This window comes from Hyperolius riggenbachi, chromosome 3 (genome assembly GCF_040937935.1).
Source record: "Hyperolius riggenbachi isolate aHypRig1 chromosome 3, aHypRig1.pri, whole genome shotgun sequence".
Taxonomy (NCBI): Eukaryota; Metazoa; Chordata; class Amphibia; order Anura; family Hyperoliidae; genus Hyperolius; species Hyperolius riggenbachi.
The window spans coordinates 349,592,940-349,614,838 of record NC_090648.1 but is presented as its reverse complement, the minus strand read 5'-3'; the positions used below and the strand labels follow the sequence as shown (position 1 = coordinate 349,614,838).

Below are 21,899 nucleotides of genomic sequence, written 5' to 3'. Positions count from 1 at the left end.
GCCGACAAGTCTGACAGGGGAAAGATACATTGATTTATTACAGAGACTGTGTTAGTAGAAAGTGCTGCAGTTAGCCAGAACACATTAGAATAGCTTTTGGAACTTGTAGGATGATAAAAAACAGGATGCAATTTTTGTTACGGAGTCTCTTTAAGAGGATTCCAAACTGCATCTTTGCACATATTACAACAGCATATCTTTGTTGTAAAAGAGTCCAGGAACCAAATATGCTTGCCTGAAGTCCAAATATGTCAACCACTGAACACATTTGGCACATTACGGAATCAAAAATAGGATAAAGGCCTCTCAACTTTTGAGTAGCTGTAATTGAACATCTATTATTGAAATATTGGGGTATAAAACAGCAAACCTTCCTCTTTCCAACTTTTCTGAGACATTGCTGGGATCACACTCAGAATGAGCATATCCCAGCTCAAATAAAAATATTCCCCAGTCCAAACATTTGTACAGCTGTACTGTCTTCAATTAAATATAGGATCTTGCATGATTTGGAAATGATTGCATTCTGTTTTTTCTTTCATTTTACAATGAGTTTGTATGTATCGATAGATGAATATACTGCGTGGCATTTTGTAAACCTAGATTTAAGCTGTAAATCCTCTTACCCCTCTCCTTTTCCGGGCAATAGCCTGCCTGCCTGGACCTAGATTTTTCAGAAAGGTTGGGACCTTATCCTCTGCCTGAAACGCATTTACAACATCAACATTTAGCAATAACAATTCATACTGGTTTCACCTCAGGCTTGATTCATATTGTTTCTACCATGGGATTAAACAGTATGAAACAAATCAGCCAAACGGAGATGCATACATTGATTTCTGGATGGAGGCTTTTCTCAGATAGGCTTACATTCACATGAGTGATCTCTCTTATGTTCTTCCTGGCAGCCATCCACTCACTTACCTAGCACGGTCTTACTTCAGGTTCACGAAGAGGCCATGTGTACTGTACAACTGAGGACACTGTGCAGCGTGCTGCTTTATGGTAAATGCCCGCAGAGCAGGTCACCTCACACTTATTAGGGCACAAGTCAAAAAGTGTGCACAAAATTATACATAAAATAATACAAAAAAAACTCTACAGTTTTAGAAAAAGGGATCAGTATCACTTAAAGAACAACTATTGTAAACAATTGTAAAATTTTAAATGCATACATATAAATGTACCTTCTTCCGAGAGTAAGATGCACTGTAAATTACTTTTTTCCTATGTTGCTGTCACTTGCAGTAAGTAATGAAAATCTGAGAGATCTGTCAGGTTTTGGACTAGTCCATCTCTTCACAGCGGAGTCTCATTTATTTCTTTATTTACAAAAGCACTTATTGCTCCGTCCATTTGCCAAAATAGTGTGCAAACACCTAGGGAAGCTGGTTGATATCTTTTTATAGATCTTTTCCAGCAAGTGGTTTTGTAAAGGAAAAAAGTGAAGGCCCTTTCACACGAGCAGTTGATAGGCAGTGAAAAGCCTGTCAAACTCTCACAACTGCTTTGCTGCTGCCTGGTAAATGCTCATTGCTGCCTGGTAACTGCTCGCTGCTGCTTGGTAACTGCTTGATGAGCACACAGCTCAACTGCCCATGTAAAAGGGCCCTAATATTAAGATTTCCCCATGAGGAGATGGACTAGTCCAAAATCAGCTTTTAACTACCTACTATAAGTGACAGTAACATAGTAAATAGGTAATTTACAGTGCATTTTACTCAGGAATAAATGTATATTTTTTATTAATTTATTTAAAATTTTACAATTCCTCACAAGTAGTTGCCCTCGGAAGGTTACCCAAAAACTGTAATTTAAGTACATTCACGAGTGCATTGGGTCTGTTTTGTTGACAGGTTCCTGGAACTAGAAAGACAGTATCCCTCTCTTTTTATTTTTTTTTTAATTGGTGAGGGAAGAAGAGTTAGTACCCCTGCCAAGTTTTTACTAATAGCACCTACTTCCTGTGGGAGAGGAAGTGAGGAAAATTCTTCTTAGTGGGGATCAAACCAAACCAAAGTGAAACTTTAAGGACTGGTATTGGCAGTGAAAACAGACGGATTAGTGAACCCTAAAGAATCCTATATTATTGTATGGTGTGGGCCCATCTTGGAGGGGGGGGGGGGGGGGGGGAAGGGTTGAACAGAAGGAATCCAAGAAAAAAAATCCTGGACACTGGCATTGATTCCCCAATGCAATTATGATCCCTTTTGCTCTCTAGAACACATTTCCTGTCTTTCAAGCTGAGAACCGGAGAGCTGATGCACATGCAGTGATATCTCTTCCTAATGTTCCTTGTACCATATCCAGTTACAGCCTCTACCTCTGGAAGGCCATAGCTACTGTTGCCAGTTCATATAAACAAAGATCTGGATAGTGATATCTTGTAGACAGCAAGGGAAGCAAAAATCTACTCATATGGAATATTTTTAGGCGCATAGATTCAACTATTTACTAGATTAGGGTTATAGGAAGATGGGACTACTGCAGTAAATGTGTGGAGTAAGGGAAAGAGATGCAGAAGACAAAGGGGGCATCTCAACAGGAAAAGTTAACCTACAAGTGATTAATGATGGTCAATGAGCTGCAACAAATTCCAATTTGATTCAGTATTAAGCAGATTTTTAATGCAAATGTATGCAGCTTGACAATGTACCAATTGAAGCCTGCAGAAGTGGAATTAAATTACGACTTCATGCAGGATTTTGAAAATGTTATATGCAAATTAATGCAGGTTGAAAATGGTCCAATCGGAATCCACTTCTGCGGGCTTCAATTGGTACATTGTCAAGTTGTATACATTTGTATTAAACATCTGCTTAATCCTATTCTAATAATGATATCCTATCCTATTAAAGGGACCCTGAGCAGATTATAAAAACAGAATTTAAACTTAGCTGGGGCTTCCTCCAGCCCACTGTAGGCCGTGAGGTCCCCCGGCATTCTCCTGGCACCTTCCCTGGTCCCGGGCCTGGTTACACAACGACTTCAGCCTGAAGTCATCAGGTCCGCTGTGGACAATCGCGTCATCATGGCGGTGGGCGTGAGAGTCCTGCACATGCTCAGTTCTCTAAGATTGAACCGCGCATGAGCAGGACTCTCTCGCTGCCTGGCATGATGACGCGTACCCGGTTGGCGTAATGGCGATATAATCAGAAGCGGGAAGCAGACCTGACGACTTCAGACTGAAGTCCAGGACCAGGGAAGGAGCCAGGAGAACATTGGGAGACCTAGCGGCATATGGTGGGCTGGAGGAAGCCCCAGGTAAGTGTAAATTCTGTTTTTTTTACCTGTTCAGGGTCCCTTTAATGATATCGCCGGCCTGGTATCTGCAAGTGTCTCAATGCACCATTTCCTTCGTTTAAAATTTGTCAATGTGATCTGCTTCAACCAGTGGCATAGCAATAGGGGGTGCAGAGGTTACAACCACACCGGGACCCTTGGGCTAAAGGGGCCCACTACGGTCCCTCCCTCATCCATCTTATTAGCTTTTTATTGATGCTATGCTGATAATGAACACCTCTATATGTGCATTGAATAGTGGTAACCCTTAAAGAGACTCTAACAAAAACAACCCTCTGGGGATACTTACTTTGGGAGGGGGAATCCTCAGAATCCTATTAAGGCTTTCCTGTCCACTGTAGCTTGGGGGAATCCAGCACTGGCTCCCCTGAAACCCCCTTGACAAGCGGCGCAATATTTACTTAGCGCGATCCAGCGCAGGCACCGTAGCGGCTCTTCATTTGGGCTGTAGCGGAAATAGCCAAGCCCAATCGTATCCGCTCTACTGCACAGGCACGAGCCATTTGCGCCTGCACAGTAGAGTGGATATGATCAGGCTCGGCTATTTCCGCCTTAGTCCGAACGAAGAGCCGCTACGGTGCCTGCGCTGGATAGTGGTAGGAAAATATTTACCTCGTCGCTGTTCGGGGGGTCGCAGTGCTGGATTGCCGGGATGGAGGAGGATGGGGGAAGCCTCGTTAGGATCCAGAGATCCCCCTCCCGAGGTAACTATTCCCCAGAGGGTTTTTTTGTTACAGGTTTTCTTTAACAAGCTATTTTTCTCACTCCTATACCTCTCTGACACTATAGCTGTCCTTGGTCGGTTTTGGGGCTCCATATCATTAAAGTGCTTATGTAACACTTGCATTGGGGCTCCAAGCTTCTTAGTTACGCCACTGGCTCCAACACAATATTTTTGGCATACTATGGTATTTGATTGAAAAAAGAAGTAACACGTTACATCTGTTCATCACCAATTTCTATCCATTCATTTCCATAGATAAAAGCTTTTCTCAGTCCATACTGACACATTGACACTATGCATTTAACTCCTTGGTTGCAAGGTATGTGTTCGTTTACCATCTGAATAATCTGCCATCTCTTTAGGGATTGCAGCCGTAATTGAAATGCAAATTATATGAACAAAACAATTTGAATTCTTAAATCAATCTGTGTTTTGCATGTATGACTTTTCATGATGAATAAAACAAGGGTGCTGCAGTTGCTAAGAGATTTGTTCAATTATCTTGATTAATAAAAGTCCAAGACATGACATTTTCATGGGCTGGGCTAGAAAATGCTAATGCTTTGCACAAACCTGAAGTGGGTGTTATAAAATTATTAGCAAAAGCATGCCGCATGTAAAAACGAGCTGTATGTTTATAAAGAGTGGCAAGAGACTAAGGCCTTGTTCACATTATAAATCGCCAGCGCTATTGCAAGCGCTGAGCGATTTATTGAGGATTTTTTTCTTAAACAGGAACTATCGTGAAAATCTTAAAATTTAAAACACATACAAATAAGAAATACATTTCTCCCCGAGTAAAATGAACCATAAATTACTTTTCTCTTATGCTCCTGTCACTTACAATAAGAAGTAGAAATAGGTCATTACCGACAGATTTTGGACTAGCCCATCTTCTCATAAAGGGGTTCTCAGTGTTGTCTTTATTTTTAAATGCACTTAGTGAATGGCAGTTGCTCCGTCCAACTGTCAAAATAGTGTACAGCGAGCAGGGAGGCTGGCCAGCATCTCTGTATAAATCTTATTCAGGGAATGTCTTTATAAAGAATAAAGGCCATGCTGAGAATCCCCTATGGGGAGATGGACTAGCCCAAAACCTGTCGGTAATGTCAGATTTCTACAACCTACTGTGAGTGACAGCAACATTGGAGAGAAGTAATTTATGGCTCATTTTACTCTGGAAGAAAGGTAATTCTTATTTGTATGTGTTTTGAATTATAAGATTTTCATGACAGTTCCTCTTTTAGCGCCTTTCCCTCCACTTTGCACATAGAAAAGTGCTTTTGTAAGTGCTTTTTCTGAGCAATTCTGTTTTTCCACTTCTTGACATTAGTCATTCCTTTGACCCAGAAATGGATAAATACAATGTATTTATTCATAAAAACGCTCAGGAAATTGCTATACAAAGCTCTTTTTCCTTATACCTTCCATTGAGCCAAAGTGCTCAGAAAATGGTACATGTAGAGCGTTTGCGATTTTAAAGAAATCAAAACGCTCACATGTGACCACTCTCATAGGAAATAATTGCACAAGTGCTTTGAGGGGGATTTCTAAAATCGCTATCACTTTATAAAAATGGAAACGCTCATAGGGTGAACGAACCTTAGAGAATATATCAAGGATCTTGTGTAGATCTTTCACTGGACTTAGATCATGTTTATACAGACAGTGGTGCTGGGCGATGCACACAGCTCTGTACTGCTGTTAGCCATGGTGAAGCAGGGTTCAGCGCAGCCCCATTCCATGCAAATGAATGGGGCTACCTAATTCTACTATGGTATGTACTTTCTTAGTCAGAATTTTCTATTAATCTAAACCTTCAAACAATGACAGTAAACTAATGTCACTTTGCTAGCTGTCCGTGAAGCAGACATGAATATCTATGGCCACGCAGCAGTGTAATTCAGGTGCCAGCGATCACTGGACCCCCAATTACTTTTCCCTTCAAGTTGCTACAACTCAGTGGGGGAATAGTAATTAACGTTGCCTGGAATTTGTACAGCGGCAGGGCAAGACGTCATTCGGCTCACCCTGTGCCAAAATGACGGGCGGCAAGTATGCAGTATGCAAGTATGTCCATCCTACAGTCAGTACTCTATTTCCCCTATAACTGTCATAGGATCCTTTTTTCACTGCATTAGCCATCAGGAACTGTACTGTTGCTATTCAGTTGCTAACCAGTCATGTCCGACTCTTTGCGACCTCATGGACCACAGCACACCAGACCCTCTATCCTCTACTGTGTCTCAACGTTTTCAATGTTTTTCCAAGCTCATATATGCTGCTTCCCTCATACTATCTTGCCTAGGGCTGATTTACCAGGCACAGTAGGCAGGTGCCTACAGGTGCCTGATGATGGAAAGGTGGCCCACTCCCCTCCCCAAGTGCCTCCCTCCCTCCTTCCCTATGCAGAGTCATGATGAGATAGTAAATAAGAGATTACTCAACTTGCTCTCGGCATTTAACTGACAAGATCTCCCTTCGGTCAGGGGCACCTCTAGCTACCTAATACTCGGAGACACCTCTTGCTACTTAATATAAAGGTTCCTTTAGCTACTTAATACTTGGGCCAACTCTAGCTTCTTAGCGTTAAGGGTACGTCTGGCTACCTAATGCTAAGGGGCATCTGTAGCTACCTATGATGGGCAAGGGAAGTAACGGAAAAGTGACAGTTGGGACAGCCAGTACACTTGTGGTGTGGTTCAGCGGGGGTTTGTAGATTCCTAGTGGGCAAAGTCTAAGGTGCCAGGATATCTGTGCCTATAGACTCCTCTGATGTAAATTCGGGCCTGATCTTGCCATCTCATTCTCTGCTGTCTCCTCCTCTAGATGCTAGACACACTGCACCTGTTACCCCTCCTATATCTTGTGCTCTCAATCAGGTTTGCGTTTGTTGAATGTATTTTGGGTGGAATATTATCACAATTAGCAATGCACAAAGTTTTTGTCTTATACATTAAGCACTTTTGCATTATTAATGGATACTCGAGGTGACATGTGACATGATGAGATAGACATGTGTATGTACAGTTCCTACCACACAAATAACTATGCTGTGCTCCTTTTTTTCTTTCTCTGCCTGAAAGAGTTAAACATAAGGTATGTATGTGGCAGTTCCTGTCTGAGTCAGGACTGGGTCAGACTACAGTGGGACCCTCACTGATAAGAAATTCCAACTATAAAACACTTTCCTAGCAGAAAATGGCTTCTGAGAGCAGGAAAGAGATAAAAAGGGTCAACAGTTCTTAGATTGTAGCTCTGGCATACTTCAATGAATGTGTCATCGAGCAAAAACAATAAAGCAGTAAAAACGTAAAAAGTAGATTTAAATATAAAATAAAACTGTGGAATATTTTAAAAAGTCATTTTTAGGAGGAGGATAGATACAATTGTTTATTTAATTAGTTTATTTTCATCTCTAATGTCCTCAAATGTTTTATGTGCACACAAAGGCAAGTGCGCACAAAGGCAAGTTCTCATACGAAAATAGTGTAATTCACCTTGTCAGAAGACCATTATATTGCTATAGAAGACAGAAGAAATACAAGCGTGCATATTCTGTGGCTGTAAGGCTTTACAAATGGGTCCAGTGAAAAATGGCGCCGGTTAAATAATGGCGCCCCCTTCTGCCCGATATTTGTTTAAAACAATATTTATCGTTTTAAAGGTTAAAATAGTGCAGACCTTTTGAACAAAATGTATCGTTTTAAAACTTTTTTTTTGTCCTGCCTGAACGATATTTATCGTTTTAAGCCCTGCTTTGCTGCCGTTTGGAAAATATCTGCCCGCCGACTTTAATGTTAAATTGCACAGCCCCCTTAAACGCTAAAAACACCAAATTTGCAGGGAGTGTTAAGAAAAAAATTGTGAACAAGAGGAACATTTTTTTTTCAAAAAGACCTTATAGTTTTTGAGAAAATCGATTTTGAACATTCTCCTTTTGACCGTGGGAAAATTAAACGCCCGCCGACTTTAGCGGTTAATAGCAAAGCCCCTTTAAATGCCAAAAACACCAAATGTGTAGGGAGTGTTAAGAAGAACAGTGGGAACAAGAATAGCTCAGGGTGCGAAGCTCCATTCGGCTGGGGCTCCGCATTCTGGCTATCCCTGCCTGCATGGGAGACAAGGGGTTACAGAGGCTCGGGAGGGGGGACCCCACATCATTTTTTTCAAAAAATTTCCCACACTCAGAACATAACACAAAAATTAAAATTTAAAAAAAATTTAAGGGGACTTTGCTATTAACTGCTAAAGTTGGCGGGAATTGTTTCCGCAGAAATGTCATTACGCGATTTAAATAGATACATTTTCCTCTTTGAACATTTAAAATCGATTTTCTCAAAAACTACAAGGTCTTTTTGAACAATTTTTTTTTCTCAGTGTTCCCACTGTTCTTCTTAACATTCCCTACACATCTTTTCTGAAAGCACATGCACTGTCACATAACTGGGCAAACTTAAGTTTGTGGGTTATTTCATGAGCAGATAAATAGCAACTTTAGTAATACCTTTTGTATGCCGCAATAAAATTTGCCTGATTACTCGTTGTGGCGATAAATAACAACTTTAGTAATACAGTACCTTGTGTGTACCGCATTTGTGAGCATAAGTAGGCAAACTCCATTTAACAATATTTTGTTGGGCAGATAAATATCGACTTTATTAATACATTGGGCTTGATTCACAAAGCGGTGCAAACTGTTTAGCACGGGTGTGCTAAACAGTTAGCACGTGAAGTGCTTTTCACGGACTTTTGCGCGCGCAAAGTGCCGCGATTCACGCGATCGCGGACTTTTGCGCGCGCAATCTCCGCGCAAATCGCGGCAAATTGCGCGCGCAAAAGTCCGCGAAAAGCACTTCACGTGCTAACTGTTTAGCACACCCATGCTAAATAGTTTGCACCGCTTTGTGAATCAAGCCCATTGCCTAGTGCTCATTATCAAAACCTCCGATAAATAACAAATTTAGTCATAATTTGCATGACAGTTATTGTACTCAATAAGTATAAGGAAAGCTGCGCTTAATTCCCATACCGGGCATAATTCTTTGCGGCTTCCTCTGCTGCCACCGCTAATGCAGTAAACCGAAAACCACGCCAATGGGCTTCATCTCATTCTACCGATAGTTAACATTTACGATAACCGCGCCCTTTTCATTTTGCGGCACTTTTAAATGTACGTGTAATTACGGCCTATGGTGCTGCCGGCTGCGCCCAAATCTCCTGTCCTGTAATTACTGCGCCCGTACTATTACCCTTCAGTGATTTTTATCACAGTCTGTATTCCACGTTTCTGTGTGCATGTATTTTGTATTGCAAGGGGTTAATAGTGGGATGTTTGGTTTAGCACCTGCCCTTATCTATTTTAGGCCTCTATAAGATGAGTATAGTTCTTTTTGTGTTTATCCTGGCAGGAGTGTTTATCTGTGGATGATAAAACTTGGTTTAAAGGCCATCAGGCTCATTTCTTCTAGGAAAAGTAAAGATGCTCTTCATAGCAGCCCACTAGTAGATATAAGTGATTGCTACAGGGAACACCACAGTGCTTTTCTGCTCTATTATTTCTAATAAATGAACTTTTATGAATGCGACGGCAGAGCCTTTTTACCCATTTAACACAATTAGGAATGGTATAATGGAACCACCATTGAGCTATCTATAAATTCTTACTTAACAGCCCATTAGCTGCGTGACCTAGGCCGTATTATGTTGAGTCATCTGTATTGATTAAACAAGATGAACCTAGTTTCTCAGTATTATATTTGAGCAAATATTCTAAGTATAGGGCTGATCTTCCACAGCAGAACACTTCACAGCTCTTTCCATAAAGAACACATCTAATCGAAGTGAAAATAGCACTTTCTCTGAACCCTACTAGAGTTCCTTGGAGTGTAATTGTCTGTGTTAATCCTTTATATAAGGCAACAGCTCTGCCACATGGCCACCATAACATAACGGCTATATTCGTTTTATTTTATTTTTTTGCATCAAACTTTTGGTGTGAAGTTTTGGGCAATTCTTGTAGGCTGCCAAGGAAACAAAACACATTTGGAAGATATCTAATAACTGTGACATTTTCATTTACAGTTTTTGTGTTGAGGGTGCGGAAGGGGGCAAGCAAAAGGCTGGTTGCTATGGTTTTAGAGACGGTGCTCTTATCTGTAGATTGTAAGGAGTGATATAGGTGAGAGGGACAAGCATTTCACAGCTGCAGGAAAACATGTTGCTTAAAGGGAAAGCAGAATGTGGAAGAATCAGCTGATGATAGAAACATACTTTGAAGGCAATTACGTTTATGTTGAGCATCTTCAAACAAGTCTACAGATGGAATGTCTGGATCGTATTATACACAGTCTTTGTTCATTCAACAACCACGTGGAGAGCCATCATGTCTACAGAGACAAACATCTGAGGGTGGCCGTTGGTTGGTAGGTAACCTTCTAAGAACTATGGGTATAATACACAAATTTGTTTTGCTTATTATCTTACCACAAATTTGCTATAAGGAGAGAAATGTTCTGTTTGCCTGTTTTCTTACTTTGGATGCCAACGTATGCTTGTTTTGCCCTAGGTCCACTGGAGCAGAAGCGTAACGTAACTTGACTACCCTTGGTGACCCTCACAGCCTGGGGGCCCATCTTGCAAGGGTTATATGAAAAGTGTGGCCAGAGCGGTCATATGACAAGTGTGTTGCTGGAGCCAGAGTGGTACAGATAGAGTGTACTACTGTGGACATGTGTGTCTGCTGCACTCGAGTGGGTACATGGAATTATATCAGATGAATAGTATACATCGACTGTCCAGAAAAAGCATGCAGCTCATGTTTGTGCAAAAGGGCATATGTGAAAGGGCCTATAGGGAAACAGCCTGACAGTGTACCTAGTGTGGAATTATAAGTAATAAGTCTCTTGCATTCACTAGGTTAAAGGGAAACAGAGGTGAGGTTGCCATATTTATTTCCTTTTAAACAAAAACAGTTGCCTGAAAGTTCTCCTGATCCTGGGTTTCTAATACTTTTAGTCATAGACCCTGAACAAGCATATGCAGATCAGGTACCCTGACTATAAAAGCAAGAGTGCACAAGGTTGTAAATGTTTGGATGACACCACCCTCCTCATTCAGTACTCAATAAAAAGAACAGTTAGTTTATCACTCTTTCTAATTGGATCAATAAATGAAAACCATGAAGCCAACGTCTCAAGACTATGCAAGGTCTCTTTATCAAGACAAATGCTGCGGACGTACACATCGTCCTGTTGAGTGAGTGTTAAGAGGTGTTCTTAACAGACAGGTGACGAATTTATAGTTTTGTTTGGCACTATGACTATATGATTTATGTCTTCAAGCTAGTTTTCTTGATAAAGAGAAATGCATGATATTGAAACATTGGCTTCATGGTTTTCACTTTTTGATGTAATAAACAACTACCGTATATACTCGCATACAAGCCGAATTTTTGACCCCCAAAAAGGGGGTCAAAAGTTGGGGGGTCGGCTTGTATGCAAGTCTTTTTTTACTGGTGGTCGGTGGTCCGCGCTCCCCCCTCCCCGCTCCCCCCGCGGCCGCCGCTGCTATTACCTGCTTTAGGCAGCGGCCGCTTCCTAATCCGGGTTCCCCTCTCATGTTGCGTATCTGGGTTCCCCTCTCATGTTGCCCCCCCCCCCCCCCCGCGCGGCGCCGCTGCTATTACCTGCTTAGGCAGCGGCTTCCTCTAATCCGGGTTCCCCTCTCATGTTGCGTATCCGGGTTCCCCTCTCATGTTGCTCCCCCCGCGGCCCCGCTGCTATTACCTGCTTAGGCAGCAGCTTCCTCTAATCCGGGTTCCCCTCTCATGTTCCGTATAAGTGATCACAGCAGCGCGCCCGGCGCTGCTGCTGTGATGATGCAGGGGGCAGGAAAGAGCGGTTCCCCTGGTAATGGCGATACACATCACTGCTACAGGGAGCCGCGCTCTTTCCTGCCCCCTGCATCGTCACAGCAGCAGAGCCGGGTACGCTGCTGTGATCACTTATACGGAACATGAGAGGGGAACCCGGATTAGAGGAAGCCGCTGCCTAAGCAGGTAATAGCAGCGGGGCCGTGGGGGGAGCGCTATACTGGCCACTACCTACCTATACTGGGCACTATACTAGCTATACTGGGGAACTACCTGCCAATACTGGGCACTTTACATGCTATACTGGACACGACCTACCTATACTGGGCACTATACTGGCTATACTGGGCACTATACTAGCTAAACTGGGCACTTTACTAGCTATACTGGGCACTATACTAGCTATACTGGGGCACTACCTACCAATACTGGGCACTTTACTAGCTATACTGGGCACTATACTAGCTATACTGGACCCTACCTACCTATACTGGGCACTATACTGGCTATACTGGGCACTATACTAGCTAAACTGGGCACTTTACTAGCTATACTGGGCACTATACTAGCTATAGTGGGGCACTACCTACCAATACTGGGCACTTTACTAGCTATACTGGGCACTATACTAGCTATACTGGACACTACCTACCTATACTGGGCACTATACTGGCTATACTGGGCACTATACTAGCTATACCGGACACTACCTACCTATACTGGGCACTATACTGGCTATACTGGGCACTATACTAGCTACTCAACACTCAGTCCGACAGGACAAACCCTATAGGTATATAGACAAGAGTAGTTACTCATCAAATAAAAACTATATAGTTGATTGGTAGGTGTGCACGATTCAGTGACACCTATTCAAGGTGCCATACAACGATATATATAAATCGTATAGATGGCCGTGGAGGTCTTTGCTTATCCCCCACCTCTGTGTGCAACACAGTGTGGTGTAGCTATTCCACTAAAGGATGTCATCTTGAATACAAATAGATGGCAGTGGTGCCAATTGTACTGCAAAGGACCCATACAAACAAGCGTCCGGGCACAGCCTGCCGCCTACAAGGCTGTGGAGTAAAGGACGGTACTCAAGTGCTATTTACAGAGTGCTTGTAATATGGTAACTGACATGTTTCACCTAAACGGCTTTATCAAAGTTGCTGTACATATTTACATCAGTGGTGCTCAGCAGAGCTCGAATATTCGAGTAGCTCGAATATTCGAGCTCTTTTTCAGCTATTCGAGCTCGGTATTCGAGCTCCGAATAGCTGTAGCTATTCGAATGGGCTATTCGAGTACACTCGAATAGTCCATTCACTATTCGAGCTATTCGAGCAAACCGGCGCTATTCGAGCTCGGTACCGAGCTCGAATAGCGTCATAGCCCAGATTGATGTCCTTAGAGCCAATCAGAGGGCTCCCAGGCCCTCTGACGGCAGCCAATCACAGAGGGGGACCCTGGCCAGCCCCTACCCTATAAATAGCGGCCGCCATGTTAGGTTTCTCCGTGCTTGCCTGAGACTTGTACAGAGAGAGAGTTGCTCCTTTGTGCTTTGGCTTAGCAAGAGCTCTATTGTGGTCATTTACCTAGCGTTTTTGCTCACATACACCTCCTATACACACCTATATTGTTGTTAGTTAGTTAGACATTGTATTTTAGTTAGTAGCTTTTGTGTTACATAGAGAGAGACTCGGACAGCTGCTGCACGCTTACAGCTTTAGGCCTCAGGGCCTGCCTGTGTGGGCAGCTGTTCTCTCCTGTCCTCTGTTTATTTCTCTCATCTATACCAGTATTTCTGCTGTCCTTTACTACTGATTGTATTAGTATTGTAGTTATATACTGTAACTGTACTAGGACACTCACTGTCACTGTTCATAGGCTACTAGCTGCTCCTGCATGTGTGCACTCACTTTCTGTGTAGTGTGTACACACTACACACACTCTATTTCCTTCTGATAACTGATTGCTTATTGTAATTAGTTAGTTGTACTTACTGTTACTACTTACTGTACTAGGAGTCTAGGACACTCAGTCACTGTTCATAGGCTACTAGCTCCTGCGTGTGTGCACTCACTGTCTGTGTAGTGTGTACACACACTACACACACTCTATTTCCTTCTGATAACTGATTGCTTATTGTAATTAGTTAGTTGTACTTACTGTTACTACTTACTCTTACTGTACTAGGAGTCTAGGACACTCAGTCACTGTTCATAGGCTACTAGCTCCTGCGTGTGTGCACTCACTGTCTGTGTACACACACTACACACACTCTATTTCCTTCTGATAACTGATTGCTTATTGTAATTAGTTAGTTGTACTTACTGTTACTACTTACTCTTACTGTACTAGGAGTCTAGGACACTCAGTCACTGTTCATAGGCTACTAGCTCCTGCGTGTGTGCACTCACTGTCTGTGTACACACACTACACACACTCTATTTCCTTCTGATAACTGATTGCTTATTGTAATTAGTTAGTTGTACTTACTGTTACTACTTACTCTTACTGTACTAGGAGTCTAGGACACTCAGTCACTGTTCATAGGCTACTAGCTCCTGCGTGTGTGCACTCACTGTCTGTGTACACACACTACACACACTCTATTTCCTTCTGATAACTGATTGCTTATTGTAATTAGTTAGTTGTACTTACTGTTACTACTTACTCTTACTGTACTAGGAGTCTAGGACACTCAGTCACTGTTCATAGGCTACTAGCTCCTGCGTGTGTGCACTCACTGTCTGTGTACACACACTACACACACTCTATTTCCTTCTGATAACTGATTGCTTATTGTAATTAGTTAGTTGTACTTACTGTTACTACTTACTCTTACTGTACTAGGAGTCTAGGACACTCAGTCACTGTTCATAGGCTACTAGCTCCTGCGTGTGTGCACTCACTGTCTGTGTACACACACTACACACACTCTATTTCCTTCTGATAACTGATTGATTATTGTAATTAGTTAGTTGTACTTACTGTTACTACTTACTCTTACTGTACTAGGAGTCTAGGACACTCAGTCACTGTTCATAGGCTACTAGCTCCTGCGTGTGTGCACTCACTGTCTGTGTACACACACTACACACACTCTATTTCCTTCTGATAACTGATTGATTATTGTAATTAGTTAGTTGTACTTACTGACTGTTACTACTTACTTACTGTACTAGGGACACTCACTCAGTCACTGTTCATAGGCTAGCTCCTGCGCGTGTTTGCGCGTGCGTGCACTCACTGTCTGTAGTGTACACACACTAAATTTACTTGTGATTACTACTGATTATTGTAACTGCTAGTTGTACTTCCTGACTGTTACTACTTACTTACTGTACTAGGGACACTCACTCAGTCACCTCACCCACCAACCCACTCCATTAAAGTACCCCACTTTTCACCCGCCCTTTTAAAAAACTTTTGTCTATACGCCCAAAACATCGAAGATGTCTGGAAGTGGCAGCCAGCGCGGTTTGGGCAAGGGGAAGGGCAGCAAGGGAATCAGGAGGAGAGGGAGCAGCATTGTGGCAGGCCGCGGCCGCGCCACCATGCACAGTTCCGCAGCAGCAGCAGCAGCGTCAGTGGCTAACATTCCTCCCATAGCCACTGGCCGTGGACGCCTTGGGCGCCGCCCAGCAGGAGCATCTGCAACTCACGCTGCAGAGACACAGCAGCAGCAGCAGCGTGTAGCACCTGCTCCGATTTTCCTCCAGCCGGGTCGGAAACGTCCCATTGAGGAAAAGCATGCAGACACTGTGGTGCAACTGATGACGGAGGATGAGCAGCCCGCCATCAGCTCTGCATCCGAGGCCTCCACCCTCACCACCACCACCACCACCACCACCACCCCTGTTCGCAGCAGCCGCCCAGCAGGGCCTGGGGAGGAGGCCAGTTCACCGTCAGTCGCCGACCTGTCACTCAGCAGTCTTTTTACCCGAGGCACCATCAGGGTATTGTCTGCTGTTGTTGGCGATTTTGAGGAGGAGATGCTGATGGGCACTTTGGGGGATGAGGGATTGGACAGCAAGACTGTGGCGACAGTCAAGCAGCCCATCCATGCATCAGGAGAGGTGTTTGGGGGGTCAGGAGCAGGACATGTTTCAGGAGGGGGAGGATGATGATGACCCGGTGACAGACAGAGACTGGGTGCCACCACCTCCAGGGGATGTCGTCCTCAGCAGCTCTGAGGAGGAGGAGGAGGATGCTCTTGTGGGCCTTGCAAGGAGGCGCATCATTGCAAGCATTGGCAGCAGTAGGCAGGTCCCACAGCCTGCTGGTGTCTCAGGCTCAGCAGCAGCAGCAGCATCTGCCAGTACCACCACCAGCCGCACCCAAGCCCCCCCCCCAACCACCACAGGGAGACAGGCAGCAGCGCTTCCATGCCGTAGGGGGATGTTTCTGTCACCAATCTGGCGATATTTCACCATGCCCACTGTGTACAGCAAGTACGCCACTTGCAACCACTGTCAGCGGAAGTTGAGCAGAGGTGCAGACCCCTTAAAGTTCAGCACCAGCTCGCTCATCAACCACCTTGCTGCGAAACATTTCCACCAGCATGAGGAGTTCCAGAGGCTGAAGGCATCTGGTGCTGGCAGTGGCACCACACCCATCACTGCACAGCCTTCAGCAGCAGCAGCAGCAGCAACAGCAGCCACCCGCCCTCCTGCTCCTCCAGCAGCACCAGCAGGAGTGCGGAAACGCACTGCTCCTCCCCCCTCTGCAACTCCTCCCGCCGACACTGAGGCCTGTTCTGGCAGCCAGTCCTCAGTGGCCTCCTCCGCTGTGTCTGCTGATTCCCGTGCCAGCAAAAGGCCACGCCAGAGCCTTTTGAGCGAGTCCTTCCAGGGGGTGGTTAGGGCTCTGCCTCCCAGCAGCCGTCGCGTGCGGCAGCTGAACGGCTTGCTGGCACGGGCCATGTGCTCCCAACTCCTGCCGTACACGCTCGTGCAGGAGGGGAGCGACATTCGTGCGCTGCTTGCTTGCGCAGCCCCAGACTGGCAGCTCCCCAGCAGACACTTTTTCTCCCGCAAGGCCATTCCTGCACTGCACCGCTTTGTGATGGCCAATGTGGAGCGAGGGCTGGAGCACGCGGTTGGTGAAAGGGTCCACGTCACCATGGACTCCTGGAGCAGTCGCTTCGGGACAGGCCGCTACCTGTCCTTCACTGTCCACTGGGTCAGCTTGGTGGAAGGGGGTGAGGATGGGAGAGCAGCAGCGGGCACAGCAGCAGCAGCAACACAGTGGGTGGTGCCACCCCGCAGGGTCAGGGGAACTGCAGCAGGTTCCTCCGATCCTCTGCCATCCTCCGGCACACCTGGCCAAACCCCCCGCCACAGCAGCAGCGTGAAGGCCCGCCATTGCCAAGCGCTGCTGCACTTGGTCAGCCTTGGGAAGACCAAGCTGACGGCAACCCATGTGTTGGCCAAACTCCAGGAGCAGGAGAGGATTTGGCTGACCCCCAGAGGCCTCAGAGTCGGAGAGGTGGTGGCCGACAATGGGGCCAATCTGGTTGCCGCAATAGACAGGGGAAACCTGACCCACATCCCCTGTCTTGCCCACGTGCTGAACCTGGTGGTGCAAAAGTTCTTGCGCACCTACCAGGGGATGGGCGAACTGCTGGAAACGGCAAGGAACGTTGTGCGTCACTTCCGGCGCTCGGCTGCAGCCTGTGCGAGCCTGGAAGACGTGCAAAAGGAGCTGGAGCTGCCACGCCATCGGCTGATCCTTGACGTTCCGACTCGCTGGAACTCCACCCTGGCGATGTTGGAGCGTCTGGTTGAACAGAAGCACGCTGTCAACCAGTACCTTGCCCTGGCCACTGTTTCCGCCGCTCAGAGAAGGGACAAGACCAGCAACATCCCGTCCATCGTCCCCGATGATGACTGGAGGCACATGCAGCAGGTGTGCTTAGTGCTGGCTCCCTTTCTGCAGGCCACTAACATGGTGAGCAGGGACCATGCTATGGTCTGCGAGTGGGTGCCCCTGGTTTGTCTGCTGAACAGGGCCCTCGATGCTTTGCTGGAACAGGGAGCGGCAGCCTTGGACCAGCAGGAGCGGCAAGCAGCTGCACAGTCCACCTCTGAGGGGGAGGAGGAGGAGGACTTGGTGGAGGTCCCTGACCTTGCTGCTGATGAGGGGGAGCAGCACAGTGCAGCTGAGTTGGTGCGGGGGTGGAGAGAGGATGAGGCTGACGAGGCAGAGGAGGAGGAGGAGGATGAGGACAGCAGCACTGCCGTCGATGTGCCAGCAGACGTGGCCCGCCTCTTCCCAATGGCAGCGCACATGCTGAGGTGCCTGCGCAGGGACCCCAGGGTGATCCAGATGAAGCAGAGGGAGGACATCTGGATCAGCATGATGTTGGACCCACGCCTCAAGGGGAAGTTGAGCCAGTTCCTGCCGCCTGCAGGAGGAGACCCAGCGCAACAAATAAGGAGCTTGCAGCAGGCCCTTGTTGAGCGCTTGGAGGAAGCCTTCCCCCAGCCTTCCACCCCCACTGTCCAGCAGCCAGCACAGAGGCAGCAGCAGGTGCCTGCATCCAGCAGCAAGCGCCCCACAGACCTGCTGTCTCTCAGCCACGAGCTCTACAGGACTGTAGAGGCTCCGGCAGCAGTGACTAGAGAGGAGGTGCATGCAGCAGCATCCTCCTCCGGTCACAGCCAGCGCCTGACCCGCATGGTGGCTGACTACATGGGGTCCTACAGCGGGCTTGACAGCGATGCCCCTGTTGATCCCATGGAGTATTGGGTCAAGCGCCTGGAGATCTGGAGCGAGCTGGCGGAGTACGCCCTGGAAGTGCTGTCCTGCCCCCCTTCCAGCGTGCTGTCCGAGCGCTGCTTCAGTGCAGCTGGTGGCGTGGTCACCGAGAAACGCTCACGTCTGTCTCACAAGTCTGTGGACAGACTGACGTTTCTCAAGATGAACCAGGCATGGGTGGAAGGCGAGTTCCTGGCCCCTGTTGTCGGCGAGAGGGGGACATGAACTGGCTGCCGGAACTTAGAACCATCGTTAATGTGCCTTACCACCCTTTACCACCTCCTGGCTCCTGCTCACTAAGCCAGCCTGGTTCACTTTGACTATTACGTCGCCTGCAGCCACACATTTTACACCTACAGTGGGCTGCTGTGTACTGCCCTTCTGCTGTCTGTCTGTGTTTCCCACTGCCAGGGTACACAGAATTACCTTCTGCTGCCACTCTGCCACCAGCTATTACGTCAAACAATAGCTATATTGGTTGTAAAACCAAAACTAAAAAAAACATAAAAAAAAAAAAAGGTTTCATTTTTCTGAGGTGCCCGGGTTGAAAACTGTGTTGTCCCAGTTGTGTATTGGACACGATGTGGGCTGCACGACCGCTGTCTGGGACCTCCTGTTGTGTTTATTTACAGCCCTGGTATCACCGCTAGGTACCAGGGCTATTATGTCACGCTGCCTACCTGCTGCCACACTCACACTGCTCCTCCTCCATTCCTCCTCCTGCTGCTGCTGCTGTCTGTCTGTGTTTCCCACTGCCAGGGTACACAGAATTACCTTCTGCTGCCACTATGCCACCAGCTATTACGTCAAACAATAGCTGCTCACATAATTACTCCTCCATTCCTCCTGCTGCTGCTGCTGTCTGTCTGTGTTTCCCACTGCCAGGGTACACAGATTTACCTTCTGCTGCCACTCTGCCACCAGCTATTACGTCAAACAATAGCTATATCTGTGTAATTGGTTGTAAAACCAAAACCAAAAAACCATTAAAAAAAGAAAGGTTTAATTTTTCTGAGGTGCCCGGGTTGAAAACTGTGTTGTCCCAGTTGTGCATTGGACACGATGTGGGCTGCACGACCGCTGTCTGGGACCTCCTGTTGTGTTTATTTACAGCCCTGGTATCACCGCTAGGTACCAGGGCTATTATGTCACGCTGCCTACCTGCTGCCACACTCACACTGCTCCTCCTCCATTCCTCCTCCTGCTGCTGCTGCTGTCTGTCTGTGTTTCCCACTGCCAGGGTACACAGAATTACCTTCTGCTGCCACTATGCCACCAGCTATTACGTCAAACAATAGCTGCTCACATAATTACTCCTCCATTCCTCCTGCTGCTGCTGCTGTCTGTCTGTGTTTCCCACTGCCAGGGTACACAGAATTACCTTCTGCTGCCACTCTGCCACCAGCTATTACGTCAAATAATAGCTATATCTGTGTAATTGGTTGTAAAACCAAAACCAAAAAACCATTAAAAAAAAAAGGTTTAATTTTTCTGAGGTGCCCGGGTTGAAAACTGTGTTGTCCCAGTTGTGTATTGGACACGATGTGGGCTGCACGACCGCTGTCTGGGACTAGAGTTGGGCCGAACGGTTCGCCGGCGAACCTGGTTCGCGCGAACCTAGGTGGTTCGCGTGCGGGTACCGCACGCGAACTTTATTGCGGAAAAGTTCGCCCCATTGCGGTTCGCCCCATAATGCACTGAGGGTCAACTTTGACCCTCTACATCACAGTCAGCAGGCCCAGTGTAGCCAATTAGGCTACACTAGCCCCTGGAGCCCCACCCCCCCTTATATAGGCAGGCAGCGGCGGCCGTGGCCACTCGTGTGCCTGCATTAGTTAGAGTAGGGCGAGCTACTGCAGTCTCTCATAGGGAAAGATTAGTTAGCCTTAGCTTGTCCCTGGCTGCATACCTGTTCATTGATCCTGCCACTGCATACCTGTTCATTGATCCTGCCACTGCATACCTGTTCATTGATCCTGCCACTGCATACCTGTTCATTGATCCTGCCACTGCATACCTGTTCATTGATCCTGCCACTGCATACCTGTTCATTGATCCTGCCACTGCATACCTGTTCATTGATCCTGCCACTGCATACCTGTTCATTGATCCTGCCACTGCATACCTGTTCATTGATCCTGCCACTGCATACCTGTTCAGTGATCCTGCCACTGCATACCTGTTCATTGATCCTGCCACTGCATACCTGTTCTGTGAACCCACCACTGCATACCTGTTCTGTTCAGTGGACCCGCCACTGTATACCTGTTTAGTGAACCCGCCACTGCATACCTGTTCTGTTCAGTGGACCCGCCACTGTATACCTGTTCAGTGGACCCGCCACTGCATACCTGTTCTGTTCAGTGAACCCGCCACTGCATACCTGTTCTGTTCAGTGGAGTTTGGTGTGTCAGTGTGAAGCAGTACCTTAATTACACTCCCTGATTGATGTATACACATGCAAGATGTTTTAAAGCACTTTAGGCCTGTCATTTAGCATTCAATGTGATTTCTGCCCTTAAAACGCTGCTTTGCGTCAAATCCAGATTTTTCCCGGTGACTTTTGGCGTGTATCCCACTCCGCCATGCCCCCCTCCAGGTGTTAGACCCCTTGAAACATCTTTTCCATCACTTTTGTGGCCAGCATAATTTTTTTTTTTTTTCAAAGTTCGCATCCCCATTGAAGTCTATTGCGGTTCGCGAACTTTAACGCGAACCGAACCTTCCGCGAAAGTTCGCGAACCCGGTTCGCGAACCTAAAATCGGAGGTTCGGCCCAACTCTATCTGGGACCTCCTGTTGTGTTTATTTACAGCCCTGGTATCACCGCTAGGTACCAGGGCTATTATGTCACGCTGCCTGCCTCATTGACTGCCTGCTGCCACACACTCATCCTCCTTCTCCTGCTGCTGAATTTTACCTCCTGCTGTCTGTGTGTTTCCACTGCCAGGGAGCACATACAATGGCGCTTCCAACATGCGTGCGCCCACAAGCTATTTGTTACGCTCAAAAATACCTGCATTTTAAAAAAAAAAAATGGAAAGAGAAATAAGTGAAGAAGAAGAAGACGATATAGAAAAAGGAGAAGGAGAAGAAGAAGAAGAAGATGAAGAAGATGAAGAAGATGAAGAAGAAGATGAAGATGAAGATGAAGAAGAAGAAGAAGATGAAGAAGAAGATAAAGAAGAAGATGAAGAAGAAGATGAAGAAGAAGATGATGAAGAAGAAGAAG

At 46.3% G+C, this 21,899-nt stretch overlaps 1 protein-coding gene across 4 annotated transcripts in view; it reads right to left on the bottom strand.

The window, feature by feature from the left end:
• Positions 1-21,899, bottom strand: part of UNC5A (unc-5 netrin receptor A) — a 576,194-nt gene that overhangs the window by 11,250 nt on the left and 543,045 nt on the right. For 2 of the 4 annotated variants that reach the window (XM_068277050.1, XM_068277052.1), the window contains exon 16: positions 627-701. The exons of the other annotated variants lie outside the window; for them this stretch is intronic. In XM_068277050.1, coding sequence (XP_068133151.1) covers positions 674-701 — 28 coding nt within the window. In that variant the 3' untranslated portion in view covers positions 627-673. The remainder of the gene's footprint in view (positions 1-626; positions 702-21,899) is intronic. 4 annotated transcript variants of the gene reach the window in all.